General features: G+C 36.1%; 1 protein-coding gene across 1 annotated transcript; it reads right to left on the bottom strand.

Moving 5' to 3' along the window:
• Positions 1-2,296: 2,296 nt before the first annotated feature.
• On the bottom strand, positions 2,297-17,324 carry LOC121377812 (sialin-like). Its single transcript, XM_041505912.1, has 5 exons — positions 17,022-17,324; positions 10,050-10,240; positions 7,502-7,735; positions 4,580-4,667; positions 2,297-2,304 (listed from the first exon to the last, which is right to left on the bottom strand). The coding sequence occupies exons 1-5, from the start codon at positions 17,128-17,130 to the stop codon at positions 2,297-2,299; spliced, it is 630 nt and encodes a 209-aa protein (XP_041361846.1). The 5' UTR covers positions 17,131-17,324.
• Positions 17,325-17,680: the final 356 nt, after the last annotated feature.

Here is a 17,680-nt window from a genome sequence, read left to right as displayed (position 1 = left end):
CATAGGATAAAGCAGATATCTGACGTCATTAACTAGTTATTATCTATTTACACGTATATCAATAACACTTTTCTAGGTCACCATAATTAAAGGCACTGTCCCAACATTGTAGTCATCGTAAAATTATTATGTTCAGCCAATTTAGCATTTTTAAATTATTAAAAGACAATTTTCTTTTTCTAACATAAAATAATTTTTACTAAACCAAGATTTGAAATAATTTGTTTAGTAGTGTTTATACAGGACATGAAAATCACACTGGATAAGGTGATCAAAAGTATAGGGTTTCTTGGAGTTTCAGCAAAAAAGGGAAAGTTTGTTTTGTTTAACGACACAACTAGAGGACATTGATTTATTAGTCATCAGCTATTGTATGTCAAGCATTTTGGTAATTTTGATATATACATGTACTCTTAAAGGTAGGGTCAACTCAAACAAGAGCCTTATGTGTTGGAAAGATGCATACCCGGATCACCAACACATACCGACACTTTAGCAAATGAAAAACGCGTAATTTTAGAGTTAATAAAAACCCATGATTATTCCTGCTAACTGGGGGCAGCCATTTTGTTTTGTTTTTGTGACGTCCGGTGGGATAGCTTGGGGCGAAGTGACATCAGCTCCTAACCATCTCCTGTATGTACAGTGTAAACAAAAGCAGTAATTTTTGACAAGGCGCTTCTCTTTGATCAACCTGACTTGTAAAACAGCATAAATGACGTAATAATATAATAAACTATTTAACTAAATATATTTCAAGTTGCATTAATGGAATAAAATGGGGTTACAGTATTTTTCTCTGTTTAATAATCCAAAGGAAAAATGTACACTATTATAGGGTGTATACTACCAAATCAAATCCCATAGACGACAATAGTAACATATGTGGCTAAAACTCCTACCTGCAACGTATCAACCGACATAAACGCCACGGATATAAATACTACCACCCCTCACACTTAAAGTGAATCAGAAAAAAATGGGGGTCAAGCTGCTCGTTTCTGAGTTAATGGGTAGCGTCTATGACTACCCTAGTTCCACACAAAATTCGAGTACTTTTTTTTACAGGTACCCCATACATGTTTCAAGCACAAGGCTACTTGACACATTGGTACTAGATGAAATAAAATTGCATTTTTTTTTAACCCAGATAAAACTATTATTTTTTACAACCAACACACTCACATTTATAACCAATCACAGGACTTGTGGTGTTCATTTCTCTATCAAAAGTTCGGTGCACCTCCAACTTTGACCCAGCCGGAAGTTATTTGGTCTAGTACTACCTATACTGATAACATACATTTTTCAAAAAGTGTCCAGCTATGTGTCTTTATGACAACCAGGATCTGGTGTATTCTGACATAAACTGACAATCTCACTGATACTGTTGTTTCTACAGTGCAACCTAATATAATGTACACCTCAAAAAACATATATATTGCATATAGTTTTGTACAAATGCAATATGTCATATTAAACAACAAAATGTTTTAAAATAAAACTCCTGAAGATATTTACTTTCAGTTGGGTTTGTGTACTCAGGTATATATATAGAGACAACAAAGATAGTCAGAGTACCTCTACCCCTTTAAAGAATTCCATTAAAACACATGCACATGATTGACCCCTAGATTATGAAGACCGTAACAGGCACATCAAAGAAATATCAGTATTAAAAAAATACACTGTCTGAGGAAGGAAACACAAACATGACTGTACCTGTATGAAGTAATGACTTAATGTCCTGAACATTAGTGTTGGGAGGAAATCCTGTATGCTGGGTGTGGGTTTCTTCAAGTTACCAGGTGTGGGAATTTCAAATCCTTCGGCCATGCTGATTTTCATAATGAACCATGAAAACCATTGGCAGCCACCAATATTCCTGACTATATTTTATTTATAGCCTACTGTAGTTGGAGGTTTTAATAGTTGTGATATCTGGAATTATCATGCAGCTTTCACACATTTATTTTTGATTAATTACTGAAAAAAACTATTTTTAAATGACAAAATTACCCTAACATCTATTTTCTTGCATTATTTTCTAATCCGGATGAATACAATATGTATATTAGATGTATTCCTACAATCTGTAATCCAGCATTTTATTTAGCTAGTAACATTAGGTAATACAGCTTTAACAATAAAATAAATTATCAACTTAATCCAAGGCAGATAATCAAATCTGAAAAAATTGGTTCTGAATCTAGTATAAACTAAAAATGCTTTTCATGAGAGCTAACTAAGTGATTATTAAGAAAAAAAAATGATCTGGAGATCTCTAAGTATATGTTTAACAACCTTATTGTTATGCACAAATAAGAATAGAAGGCACAATAGTGAGAACAAATTTAATTATGTTTTTGGTAGTTTTTCTTCAAATTTACTTAAATTTTTTCATAAAACTACTATTTTGTCTAAAATATAACTTAGCATCCTATAAATATGTCAAAATGACAATGAAAATCAAGTTCTTTACAAATTTGAGTTTTCAGAATTTCATACATAAAAAATTAACAATGTTAATGGAAACTAAAGACATTGGCACATGCTATTTTTAATATAAAAATAAATTGCTATTAAAATCTTAGTTCAGGATGCCTATATATAATACCATATTTAAGAACAGTTGTATATGGCAAGTCAAATACTATGTAAAAAGAAATTATTGAAATCTTTACAGTATGAATTATAGGCCAAAACCAACTTTTCTTCAGTGCTAACTTTGATTCAAACTCCATTCAGAGCCATGTACAGATATTATTGTCACGGTCAAGGTCATTGTGAACTTGCATGGTCGAGTGATGGCTAATTAATCAACCAGTATAGTTTAATTAAATAAAATGACAAAATCATAATATTTTTTATTATGCACTGAATATGTGCTATAGGGTGTATACTACCAAATCAAATCCCATAGACGACAATAGTAACATATGTGGCTAAAACTCCTACCTGCAACGTATCAACCGACATAAACGCCACGGATATAAATACTACCACCCCTCACACTTAAAGTGAATCAGAAATAAATGGGGGTCAAGCTGCTCGTTTCTGAGATAACGGGTAGCGTCTATGACTACCCTAGTTCCGCACAAAATTCGAGTACTTTTTTTTACAGGTACCCCATACATGTTTCAAGCACAAGGCTACTTGACACATTGGTACTAGATGAAATAAAATTGCATTTTTTTTTTAACCCAGATAAAACTATTATTTTTTACAACCAACACACTCACATTTATAACCAATCACAGGACTTGTGGTGTTCACTTCTCTATCAAAAGTTGGGTGCACCTCGAACTTTGACCCAGCCGGAAGTTATTTGGTCTAGTACTACCATTAGGCCTATTGATATGCTACGTTGGAGCAAAAACGACAACATCCAAGATACCCAAGTGATCATTTTCTTTTCTTTGGGACTACGTAATTGGTCAGTTCTGTGGTTTTAGATGGAAAAGTCTACTTAATCAATAGTTTTACAGAACTATTTACAGTAATAAACCATGTCCATTACAATTTTAGGTGTGACAGGTAATATTCCACAATACCGGTATGTATTTTTGTGTCTAGACAGCGTCAATTAATTGACTTGTCTGGTTACCAATCAAATACACACCTGCCAATCAGGAATCACAGGTAGAAGCAACTAACAGAATAGACCAATTAACTAAGAAAACACTCTGTGTATCATTTCAGTACGTAGGTTAATGTATGGGCAAAAGATTGTTAATTGTTTCGACTTGTTGTGTAGCCACTTTGACAATGGTATTTTATTTTGTATTAAAAAATAATATATATAGTGCTGGATATACTTGCTGGCTTACTGGGATGTGTATTATTACAGAACATTGCAATGTATGACTATTTATCATCCCGCAAAAACCAGGTAGATTGTGTTTCTCTAGTTCTAAGGCTCATTCCTGACGTTACGCGTTAAGTATTACGTAACCACCAGCTCGCCAGAGGGCGTACTCACTGAGATGGTACAAAATGGCTGCGCCCGTTATATATAATAGCCGTTACATTTAACCGTTTTATTAATTAACTATACGATTATACGTGTTGATATTAAGCAATAATGTGCATTATATATCGTTGAATATGCATACCAGGCCAAATGCCTTAATTGTCCTCTCCTTTAAGAGAAGAAACCTGCTACATTTTCCATTAGTAACCAGGGATCTTTTATATGCACCGTATCCAAGACAGGATGGTACATACCACAGCATTTGATATACCAGAGGAAGAGGGAGAGGGGGAGTAAGAGAGAAAGAAAAAAAGAAAGAAATGTTTCATTTAACGACACATTCAACACATATTTATTGTTAACATATGGTTACGGATCACACAGATATTGAGAGAGGAAACCAGCTGTCGCCACTTCATGGGCTCATGAACTGGCGACAGCGGGTTTCCTCTCTCAATATCTGTGTGGTCCTTAATCATACATGTATGTCTGATGCCATATAACCGTAAATAAAATGTGTTGAGTGTATCGTTAAGTAAAATTTTATTTTTATTTTATATATACTGTGGGTGAAAAAAATAGACATGTACATAATTATACACATACCTGCATAAGCAAAACCTGTTAATTTGCTGCGTTCCCACACAGGGGCCCAGTTACCCCACATTGCATGCATGCACGGAAATGTTACTCCCTATAAAAAAAACAAAAAAAAACAATAAGAATTATAACATTAAACAAAAACAACAACAAACTATTTCTAACACATTTTCCCTCCCAGTGCTTCTATGAAACTACAGTTTTTCACATCTGAGGTGTGTGATGACGTTTGCATGTCCTGGCGAATACTATTTTCATCTCAAAATGTAGTAGCAGTGCAACGCCCACTGCTTGTTTAAAAATAAATGTATGCATGTGCAAGCTTTTAACTGAGGATATTGTTTATGGAATGCAAATAACTATATATAGCTTGGAGCTTACGACTTAAGCAATTTATCACTTGCCTGACATTTTCAGACTTGAATTCAGAGTGCAACTAATTTTCCTAGCATAGGCTTTCTGAATACAGAAATATTAAAACAACTTGCCTCTGCCATTTTATGTGAATATTGATTTTCAAAATGTGCCTCTGCCATTTTATGTGAATATTGATATTTTAAAATGTGCCTCTGCCATTTTATGTGAATATTGATATTTTAAAATGTGCCTGTCATTTTTTCTGAATACTAGCTGATACATGTATATTAAAACAACTTGCCTCTGCCATTTTATGTAAATATTGATATTTTAAAATGTGCCTCTGCCATTTTATGTGAATATTGATATTTTAAAATGTGCCTCTGCCATTTTATGTGAATATTGATATTTTAAAATGTGTCGGTCATTTTTTCTGAATATTGATATTTTAAAATGTGCCTGTCATTTTATGTGAATTCTGATATTTTAAAATGTGCCTCTGTCATTTTATGTGAATTCTGATATTTTAAAATGTGCCTCTGCCAATTGATATTTTAAAATGTGCCTCTGCCATTTTATGTGAATATTGATATTTTAAAATGTGCCTCTGCCATTTTATGTGAATATTGATATTTTAAAATGTGCCTCTGCCATTTCTTCTGAATATTGATATATTAAAACAAATTGCCTACCATTTCTTCTGAATATTGATACAGGGAACATTTTGTTTTCAAAATCTTGATTAGCAATATATTTTTTGTTAACTGAAAATTGATTAGCGACTACGTAAACAAGGGATCTTTTATATGCACCATCCCACAGACAAAACAGACAGGATAGCACATATCGCGGCCTTTGATATACCAGTCGTGGTGCACTGGCTGGAACGAGAAATAGCCCAATGGGCCCACCGACGGGGATTGATCCCAGACCGATCGTGCAGGCGTTTTACCACTGGGCTGCATCCCAAGTGGTACAACAGCAACATGAGGTAGTGCTGTGGCATGCAGGTGGCTAATGAAGATTTTTTTTATGGTCTCAACCTATGTTGATTTTCATTTCATTTCAGCTTATTTCCGTGCTTATATCCAATTAAGGTTTAAGCACACTGTCCTGGGGACACACCTCAGATATTTGTGCTGTCTGTCCAGGGCAGAGGGTTATAGTCATTAAGTCATTAAAACTGAGTCGTTAGAACTCACTCTGGGTGGGAGCCAGTACCGAGTTGCGCCCCAGTACCTACCAGCCTTATGTCCGATGGCCTAACCACAACACTATTGCGGCCGGTTGATATTTTGTAAGGTACTTGTCAAGGGAGAGAACTCCCTAGAACTTGACTCTCGATACTGTATACTTCACAGAATATATTTAGATATAGAAATTGTATTTGAAAGAAAGAAAGAAATGTCTTATTTAACGATGCACTCAACACATTTTATTTACGGTTATATGGCGTCAAACATATGGTTATAGACCACACAGTAAATGAGAGAGAAAACCCGCTGTCACCACTTCATGAGCTACTCTTTTTGATAAGCAGCAAGGGATCTTTCATATGCACCATCCCACAGACAGGATAGCACATACCATGGCCTTTGATGTACCAGTCGTGGTGCACTTACTGGAGCGAATAGCCCAACGGGCCCACTGACGGGGATCGATCCCAAACCGACCGCACATTGAGCGAGCACTTTACCACTATAGGCTAAAAATCCCTCCCCTGGATTGCATGGAGTTAATTAATGCTGGTGTACGATCGTGTCACCTTCAAGAGAAAGTATAATACATGTAATGGTCCTCTCCATTTTACCAATCTGCCATCTCTATACAACTGTGTTTTTCGCAGAATATGTTTGACACAGAAAATACACTGATTTGCATGGTGCTACCGTATGGGTTTTTTTTCTTATGGCACAGCGAAACCTGTCTATAAACTGGATCATGACAGAGATCTAATATTTATCCCATTTAGACACACCGGTCTCGGTGGTGTCGTGGTAGGCCATCGGTCTACAGGCTGGTAGGTACTGGGTTCGGATCCCAGTCGAGGCATGGGATTTTTAATCCAGATACCGACTCCAAACCCTGAGTGAGTGCTCCGTAAGGCTCAATGGGTAGGTATAAACCACTTGCACCGACAAGTGATCCATAACTGGTTCAACAAAGGCCATGGTTTGTGCTATCCTGCCTGTGGGAAGCGCAAATAAAAGATCCCTTGCTGCTAATCAGAAGAGTAGCCCATGTAGTGGCGACAGCGGGTTTCCTCTCAAAATCTGTTTGGTCCTTAACCATATGTCTGACGCCATATAACTGTAAATAAAATGTGTTGAGTGCGTCGTTAAATAAAACATTTCTTTCTCTTTTTTTCCCCCATTTAGACAGGATCCAGTGTTTAGAGAGTCATGTTTTAGAATTTGAAAATTCGGGACCATGAAAATTGGCAGGTTATAATTATGACATGATTCCGGTTTTGACATGATTCTGGTTTTGACATGATTCTGGTTTTGACATGATTCCGGTTTGTTCAGGGTCCTGTTTAGAGAGGTTTCACTGTATATCGAGAGGACTGACCTCTCCCAATCCCTCCACAACTCTCAGTGCTATCAACACACCGAGGTGAAGTCTGGCTGCCACTGGTGTCAGAAGTGTTAAGACTGACGTACAGAGAATTCCATAAGCAAAGAGACGTTTAGCCCCAAATGTCGCTGCCAGATAGCCACCCGGGATCTGTGTAATGATGTAACCGTAGAAGAAGGCACCAAGAACCCAGCCTTGAGTCTCCTCGTTCCAGGGGAACTCTCCTGACTGAAACAAATACAAACATTATAAGATAACAAGCCATTCAGAGAGTACTGCTAAACTTATTTTCGTATGTTCTAAATTCAAGGGCTATAATTAACTCTGTGAAAAATTATTAAATCACCATGAAAGTTAAACTTCATCTGTAACAGTAAATAATAAAGCTATACAAAATTTCATGTTAACATCTTCAGGCATAATTGCCAACGTAAAATGGGTGGAAAACTAATTTTGATACCTCAAGTTCAAGGGAAATAACTATGTGAAAAATGGGTAAATTGCCATGAAAGTCAAACTTGATCTGTAGCAGTACACGATAAAGCTATACACAAAATCTCAGCTCAATATCTTGAGGCATTGCAAAAATAAAATCAGGATTTTTTGTTGTTGTCATATCTGAAGTCCAAGGGCCATAACTCTGTCAAGAATGGGTCAATCATCATGAAAGTCTCACTTGATCTGTAACAGTACATGATAAAGCTGTGCATAAAATTTCAATAACCCTGAAGAACTAGACACTTCATGCAGGTAAGAATTGAACGTGAAAATGTTTGAGTTTCATGCTAGTATATGAAATGCAAAACCGCTTTACACATGAATGGCATAACCATGTCATTAATGTAAAGCTCTTTGAAATAAAAAGTGAACTCTATTTTCCAACTATTTACTATTTTATTAACACGAAATTCATACTCAACATTAGCGGAATCCCTATGGTGGTTCAGCTTTTTCCGTCAATAGCCGAATGAGAGAATGACAATGTTACAATCATTAATTCATATTAATTTTTTGCATTAAATGTCAATACCAACTAGAAACATTTTGAATTCACTATAAATATATAACGTAAGTAATTTCAATAACTTTTAACCTGTAATAAAAATGTCTGAAGCGACCTATTTTGTATGGTATAATTTATATGTGAAGCGGATGGTGTATGAATATTTACCTACGAACTGTGCATGGGCGCCATTTTTTTATTACTGTTCAGATTTACCAATTACGACGTTGAAATTACAATTATCAAATTTTGAGTGTGTGAAAATTCCATGTGTTGATAGATATGACATGGAGAAAGTGGTTTCAATGTTTCCGCAAATGGATGAAACAGGTGTGTCGCGAATTTCTGTGTTTACTGGCCTTGTAATTGTGGAAGTGGCGACAACACAGGATGGTTTTGGCGTGTGTGTGACTTCAAGTCATGCAACACAAGTATTCGTGAGATTTGACAGTGCCATGCTCATGTTTCGTTTTGGAAAGTGGAACATTCTCGTTCCTGTGGCCTGACATGTACATGGATACATGTATGCCTAGTTTCAAAACTCGAGTCGTTTAAAGATTGTATCGCAGTGGCGCACAAACTATGTGCTGTGTACGTCATACTACAATGTGCATTACTGCTAATGCATGGTTGGCTTGAACTGACTTGAAATCGCTTTTGTAAAAGACCAAATTCCATTGGAATTATATACTTTTTTGGATCGGCAAAATAGCTGTGGGAGCACAGTGAGACAGATATTGTTTCACGGAATTTACCGGACATGTTTGCGTATCAGGCTTGCTATATAAACGTTTATCATTTGGACCATCGTGATCATGGATGCCACCCTGTTTGTTTTTCTGTTTTGTTTCGTGACTTAAAGTAATGTACTCTAGGCCCTCGTCATCTTTTAAAAACAACAGAGATTCTTTAGACAGCTGGGTGTGGAATTCCAAGCCGCGTGTGACGAAGTGAACTGATATCAAGTACCACACACGGAATTGCAATATAATTGTTAATTTTATTTAAGTCGGAACTACCAATTAAAATCTCCAAAATGTTACGATGTCTAACGCTGACACTTGGAAGTTTGACAGCAGACGATTACTGTTTGATGTCTAAAAATAGAATCTCAAGGAAATTCCTCGGAGATTCCTTTGTTGACATAATTCATAAAGTAGTTCCGGCTATAAGCCAAAAATAGTGCTAAACTGAGATTCATGGTGCTATGAATGTCAGTTTTTATCATCACGTGATACGAATTTGACCAATCCAAGGGTTTATAACAAAGGCATTTTTAGAGATTGGAATTATAAGATAATCACACATGTTAAACAAAATAAAAATCATTATGTTAGAAAAATGTAATAATACATCAATTACATACTAACTGGTGGGAGGGAAGAGGGTTAAAAATAATTTTTTTTTTTAAAGAAGCCATTTTTGTCTACTATGGTAACATATCTTTTTTGTCTACTATAGGAAACCTACATATGTATATAAAACATGTATATGACTAACGACCATATAATAAAATAGTATTCTATACAGACACATTACCAAGTTATTTGTTGTCGTATCATTAGGTCCAACACATTCAGTGCTTTGAGAGTCATTCTTGGATGAGTCTGTGTTATTCACCATGGCAACAAGGGCCACACTGAGATTGACCCGCAGACAGTAGACATTGAAGAAACCAAGGAAAGCCCAGATAGTCAAGACATGTCGTTTCTGTATCCCAGGATAAGACTCTGAAACAGATGTAAACCATATTTTTTTGACAATGATAAGACAGATGTGTACACCATATTTTAAATGAGGGATGTGACATGCGTGCTGTATTGAAGGATAAGACACTGAAACAGATGTAAACCATATTTTAAATGAGGGATGTGACACTGTGTGCTGTATAAGACACTGAAAGGATAAGACATGCTGACAATGAAACAGATGTAAACCATATTTTAAATGAATGATTGTGTGCTGTATTGAAGGATGTCGACTGTATTTAAGGATAAGACACTGAAACAGATGTAAACCATATTTTAAATGAGGGATGTGCACTGTGTGCTGTATTGAAGGATCGACACTGCATGCTCTATTGAAGGATAAGACACTGACACAGATGTAAAATGCGTGCTGTATTGAAGGATAAGACACTGAAATAGATGACATATTTTAAATGATGGATAAAGACATTTGACACAGAAACAGATGTAAACCATATTTTAAATGAGGGATGTGACATTGTGTGCTGTATTGAAGGATAAGACACTGAAATAGATGTAAACCATATTTTAAATGAGGGATGTGACATGCGTGCTGTATTGAAGGATAAGACACTGAAACAGATGTAAACCATATTTTAAATGAGGGATGTGACACTGTGTGCTGTATTGAAGGATAAGACACTGAAATGGATGTAAACCATATTTTAAATGAGAGATGTCGACACTGCATGCTCTATTGAAGGATAAGACACTGAAACAGATGTAAACCATATTTTAAATGAGGGATGTGACACCATATTTTAAATGAGGGATGTCGACACTGCATGCTCTATTGAAGGATAAGACACTGAAATAGATGTAAACCATATTTTAAATGAGGGATGTGACACATGCGTGCTGTATTGAAGGACAAGACACTGAAATAGATGTAAACCATATTTTAAATGAGGGATGTGACATGCGTGCTGTATTGAAGGATAAGACACTGAAATAGATGTAAACCATATTTTAAATGATGGATGTGACACTGTGTGCTGTATTGAAGGAAGACAACACCAGTGATGTAAACCACACTGTATTGAAGGATAAGACCAGTGCTTTAGACCTCACTGTAAACTGGGGCACAGTAGTTATTTTTGTATCTGTGTGCTGTATTGAAGGATGACAACACCAGTGCTTTAGACCTGCTCTGAGGACACCAATCAATAATAATTGTGTGTTTTGTTTAACACCACCACTAGAGCACATTGATTAATTAATCATCGGCTATTGGATGTCAAACATTTGGCAGTGGGATGTAGCCCAGTGGTAAAGTGCTCGCTTGATGCATGGTTGGTTTGGGATCGATCCCCATCAGTGGGCCCAGAGAGACAGATAGATAGATGAGGTAACATCTTACTGCCAAAGAGGCTACTCCTACTGAAAATGGATGATATATATGCATTTTCACACACACCATACATACCCAGTGATGTCGTTAAGATAAAAAAATAATAGGTGAAAATTAAACTACAGATAGCTATTAACATCTGCTTCGAATGCCATGTAACCTCAACAAGTTGATAACGAAGCCTATGAATGATGCAGTTTCATTGGTTGATCTTACATGTTAACAACATACATCAATGATTAACTATTGGTTATATTAAGGAAGGAAGGAAATGTTTTATTTAACGACACACTCAACACATTTTATTTACGGTTATGGCATCGGACATATGGTTAAGGACCACACATATACTGAGAGAGGAAACCTCCCGTCGCCACTTCATGGGCTACTCTTTCCGATTAGCACCAACGGATGTTTTATATGCACCATCCCACAGACAGGATAGTATATACCACAGCCTTTGTTACACCAATTGTGGAGCATTGGCTGGAATGAGAAATAGCCCAATGGGTCCACAGACGGGCATTGATCCTAGATCGATCGTGCATCAGGCGAGCGCTGTACCACTTAGCCACATCCTGGCCTCAGTTATATTAATCAATCAGGGACAAACTTCATCATGGTTATCAACACACACAAATTATGTAAAAATAGAATAGACTAACATTCACTAGAGAAATGGGGCAGCTATTTGAGTGCTCGCCTGAGGTGCTTGCATGCATTGCAGGATCGAACCACCTCAGTGGATCCGTTCAACTGATTGGGTTTTTCATTCCAACCAGTGCACCACAACTGGTCAAAGGCCGTGGTATGTGCTTTCCTGTCTGTGGGAAAGTGCATATAAAAAATCCCTTGCTGCATTAGGAAAATGTAGCGGGTTTCTTCTGTTGACTACGAGTTAGAATTACCAAATGTTTGATATCCAATAGCCGATGATTGATTAATCAATGAGCTCTAGTGGGGTCATTAAACAAAACAAACTTTAACTCTTTTGTTTTTTATTTACTTTACTTATTTCAACTTAAGATCACTCAATGTGTACTTGATATGTTTTACATAGAAACATAACAAAACAATATTCTTTTGCAGAAAATTATTAATTAAAAATGGTTTTATCAGTTTTTGCATTTGAACTCATCACACACCGACTGTTTGACGTACCAGTATAGTGGGGCTGATCCTGCACACTGACAAATTAACCAATTGCTCATTTTTATGCTAAGTGGCTATAACATAAAAATATTTGGCTAAAAATATCTTGTTTAAATTAGCCACTTTTTAATAATTTTCAAACAAACACTCTACATACAAATATATTGTCTAAAATTAAATTACTTTCCAGTGGGAGCTAGAGCTGCATGCAGGGCTCGAAATTAATAGTGGCAATTAAAAAGCAAAAAGACCAGTCCATATGTTAGATCCTACAGGTGAAATAGAAATTCACCTGCTAAGACCACCAAACAATCACAATAGGTAAGTTTTCCAAGATGTTTGTACGATTATCTCACCTACTGTTTAACCGTAGCTCATAATTCTGTTACATTTTATTCCATAATGCTCTAAAATCCATCTCGGAGGTCATAATTATATCCCACCTAAAAATGATTATACCAAACAATCACCTCACACTGTACTATCTTGCTACAACATGTATATATAGTCTTATGGAGAGGAAGCCTGCTACATTTTTCCATTAGTAGCAAGGGATCTTTTATACATATGCACTAGCTATCCGGGTTATATCAGTTGTGGTTCACTGGCTGGAACAGTGACATGGGCCCACTGACATGGATCGATTCGAGACCGATTGTACATCAAGCGAGCGCTTTACCACTGTGCTACTTCCCACTGAGAATGTCATATTTCAATTTCACACTCAAAATTAGGGCTAGACTGTGCTTCTCTGTTAAAAATAACTGTTTTATTATACCAGTTATTTTCAATTAATTATGTTTATTGTATGCAATTACTTAATGTTACAAAGTTGTCTAGACTGAGCTTCTTGGTTGAAAATAATTGTCATATTATACCAGTTATTTTCAATTAATGTTTATTGTATGCAATTACTTAATGCTACAAAGTTTTCTAGACATTATATATTGTATGTTAAATATAATAATTAAAGTACTGATACTAGAAGTAAAATTGTAAGTGAAATTTATACCAGTGGCAGTATTCATTGACTAAAAGTGACATTACAGTTAATTAACACACGAATGACACATGCACGATCAAGGACATTGGGTTTGTAAGGGAATGACAATTTATCATATACAGCATAGTCAGTCTGCAGTGACGTGCCAGTTCAATCTTTATATTTTAATTATATTACATCAAAGTGACAGAATATATTTAATGCGATACAGAATCAAAATAATTTTCTTTAATAATGACATATTAATGTCTGTTAGAAAATCTGTCACCAAGACCAAATTCCCCTCCTTTCAAGCCAAAGTAAATTGGTAAAGTTTGTTTCGTGGGATTTTTTTATTTGGCCACTCGGCACCAGAAAAGAGAAGCATTTTTTGCCAATATAAATGACAGACAAATTTTGATTAAACTTTCGAAACTACCTATCTCTCTATATGTATATATCTAAAAATATATCATCATCAGGCTTCCCCCCCCCCCCCCCCCCCCCCGGCTTGCAATTCAGTGGTCCCTGCAATGCATGTGTTATAAACAGTCAACAGTTCAATGACCTAGTTGATACTTGCTTACTGCTGGTAATTTACATGTATTTTCGATCATGCCCGATGATGAGCACTGTGATTCAGATTCAGATACTTAATAATACTGCTGCAGTTACTGTTTTAATATTTACTAGTACTTTTAATCTGTTTTCAGTTCACAAAGTATATTTTATTTGTCACAATAAGGACAAAAATCCACCTTGAAAAAAATATCCAATATAGTCCACGGCAAAACAAATGCCGCAGAGTTTTTCATTCTCTGCGGCAATCTCCACGGCAATGCCGATTGCCGCAGCCAATTGCAGGGGTTGCAGACACATGATTGCCAGGTTAACTATACGTCACAGTGTAATCGATTTCCACCATGCTGGGTTTTTTTTATTGGACGTATAGCATTGCATGGCGACTTGGTCATCACCTAAGAGCAGCCAGTCGTATATGTGTTGAAACTGTTAACACATACAAGACAGTTCTGAGTTGTATTGCCCTCCAATAAGGGCAGTTAACAATAACCACACATTTTAATGAAAACAGTGAGACTCTTTTTTCCTTTAATTCAAAGTGAAGATCGTTTCAAAGTAAGTATTTCTTGCTCTCCATAAGCTCAAAATAGATCACAATACACAAATTGGGTTGGAAAACGTGATGTAGTCGTTATTATTATCTCAATTTCGTTCCGAGCAATTTTTGCTCCGAACGACCATATGACTGCTACAGGCGTAATGCCTTCCCAAGATTAACATTGACATGCAATCGACGTTAAGATGAACGAAGTACGTCGATCTCGCCCGTGGCGATAGCCGTAAATCCTATTTCCTACTGGGCGAAATCGCCGTACATTTTATAAAGGATTGGCATTGTTTAGAATGTTTATATTATTAAAATTAATTAATGTATAGACTTATTCTTATTCAATGCATGTTGGTGTGGGGGTTTTTATAAATGTTTTTCATTGATGATTGTGTTGTGTTTACACCTTGGCGAGATTGATCTCTGACATGTTTTTCTTCTGTGTAGAAGCTGGTTATGATGTAACTAGATTGTATTAATAATGTTTAAAATGTATATATTATTAAAATCAATTAATGTGTGCATGACGTTGTTGACTGGATACTTGTTTCAAGCTGAAATTTTTTTTTATTGGAATTAAGTCATAATAATAATTGTAAAATGGTTTCGGTCCACAAAGGCCTATATTAAAACAGTTTTCATTTATTATTGCATTTAAAAAATATATTGTTTTGATAAAATTTACATATTGAACGAATTAAAAAAATATATATATAATTAATGGAATTATTTAAATTTTTGTGGCATATTTTATATCCTAATCGGTTCCTCAAAATAAAATGACATTTATCTTTTATTTTGACAGATGCAAATCTCGTGCAGCGCGTGAGCACGCTAAATATCATCATTTCCTGTTAGGGACGAAATGACATGACACACGAATATTGAGTACACTAAATGAGAATAAGTCTATACATTAATTAATTTTAGTCATATAAACATTTTAAGCATTGTTTATCCTTTCCATTTAAATATAATATGTACAGCGACTTCGCCCAATAGGAAATGGGATTTACGGCTATCTCGCCACGGGCGAAATCAACGGGCTCCAGATGAACTAGGTTAATTGTAGTGCAGGGCGCACATTAAAGCCGCACACCCTAGTTCCATCCAGCAAAAATAAATTATAATTTGGTTAATCTACAAACCTGTAACACACTTAGATCACGTTTTTATCAAATGGAGTGAAAAAGCAGGTTTTATATTGATAAATACCATGGGAATCCCCATGTCCCAATTGCTTGAAATAATTTTGAAAGTTAGTATTCTGATGTCACCGGTAGATGTCGCTCAAAGCACAACAATGCCTACGTCACGACAAATTTCACAGAGTGCGCACAGACTTGGGGTGCGTTCTTTTCACCTCTCCTGGACATGTTCCAACTGTTCTGTCCTGGTTGTATCCCCTCTCCAGATATCGTAGGACTTAGCAAAATTATTGGTTTTTAAGGGTTTGTAACGTTTTGTATTGAGATACTTACTTGTCTGAACTTTATTGTTACTGAAAATGTTCACGAACTGTGAAGAAAAATCTCACAAATGAAAAACAACAAATCGGATGTTGATTGTGCGAACCGTGCACGAGAAAACAAACCGAACCAAAATGATAACGGTCACGTGGTATATCCCGTCTAAAAATAGATTAGACCTTGTCTGCTCAACGTTTTTTCTCTCAAACGTGCGTCCGTTTTTCAGAAATAAGAAAAATGCATTTTGTGGTATTACAAACACCAGGATTACCAGGATTACCAAAAAACACTTCAGGTGAATGGAAATGTATATTCTAAATAATAAACGGTAAGTAAAGTGCAATTTTATTTGTGAAAAAAATGGGTTTAATAGCGAAAAACAACGCCGTAATGGTTAACAACTAGCCGTAACTAGGGTGTGTCCCTTTAAGTCAATACTTTCTTTGTCAATTTCGACTAGGATAGTTGATACATATGCCGTGGTATTAAAGTTTGTGCATGTGCAGCGTGATTAGAAAGAGTGCAGAAATGATATCAGATATGGAACGCAATACGATGGGGGGCGGAATTCGATAGTTTAGGATAAATACCAAAGTAAAACAAACGACGTCCCCCCCCCCCCCCCCCCCCCCCCCCCCCCCCCCCCAGTCACGAGTGATGGAAAAAAAATGAAAGATTACCATATGAATAGAGTTTCTCAGCTTTCTCAACACTTTCTGTGTCGGATATTCTCTCAATTAGACAATCCACTTCATCATCTGTTCGAGTGGAAATCATTTTGCCGTGCATTCACTAAACTCTCGCAACTTTGCGATCTCGCAGTCCAATGCTAAAAGACTTGCAAAGAGGATGCTTTGGTGTCTAACAGAGCCTAAGAGACATTTGTGAATTAGGCCCTTCTTTGTGGTTTTACAGTCATTCCAACAAAACATAGCCTGCTAAATAAACTGAACTTTGCAGTCATACGACTCATAGTCACGATAGTGTCAGCGTACATGATTAATTGTAGTTATCTCCCCCTTTTTTAAAGCTTGAACCAAAGTTAAATCAACCGAATTCTGTATTTGGATATTCTGTATATAAATTTTATCATTGGCCATATGGCATTTTCGTTTCTCATTTGTGTTTACATAGCTGTACATAGGAACTCTTATACAGTAGTGCTGTATTGTGTTCACACTTATTATTGGGGCAAACTATACTCATTTTATGGGCTAAGTCTGTATAAAGCACACACCCACACCCACACCCACACCTACACACATACGCAAACGCACATGTATACATGCGCACGCGCACACACAGACACACACACATATATATATACACACGCCACACC

This window comes from Gigantopelta aegis, chromosome 7 (genome assembly GCF_016097555.1).
Source record: "Gigantopelta aegis isolate Gae_Host chromosome 7, Gae_host_genome, whole genome shotgun sequence".
Lineage (NCBI taxonomy): Eukaryota > Metazoa > Mollusca > Gastropoda > Neomphalida > Peltospiridae > Gigantopelta > Gigantopelta aegis.
Note: the sequence above shows the minus strand (reverse complement) of the source record. Positions and strands in the feature narration are given on the sequence as shown.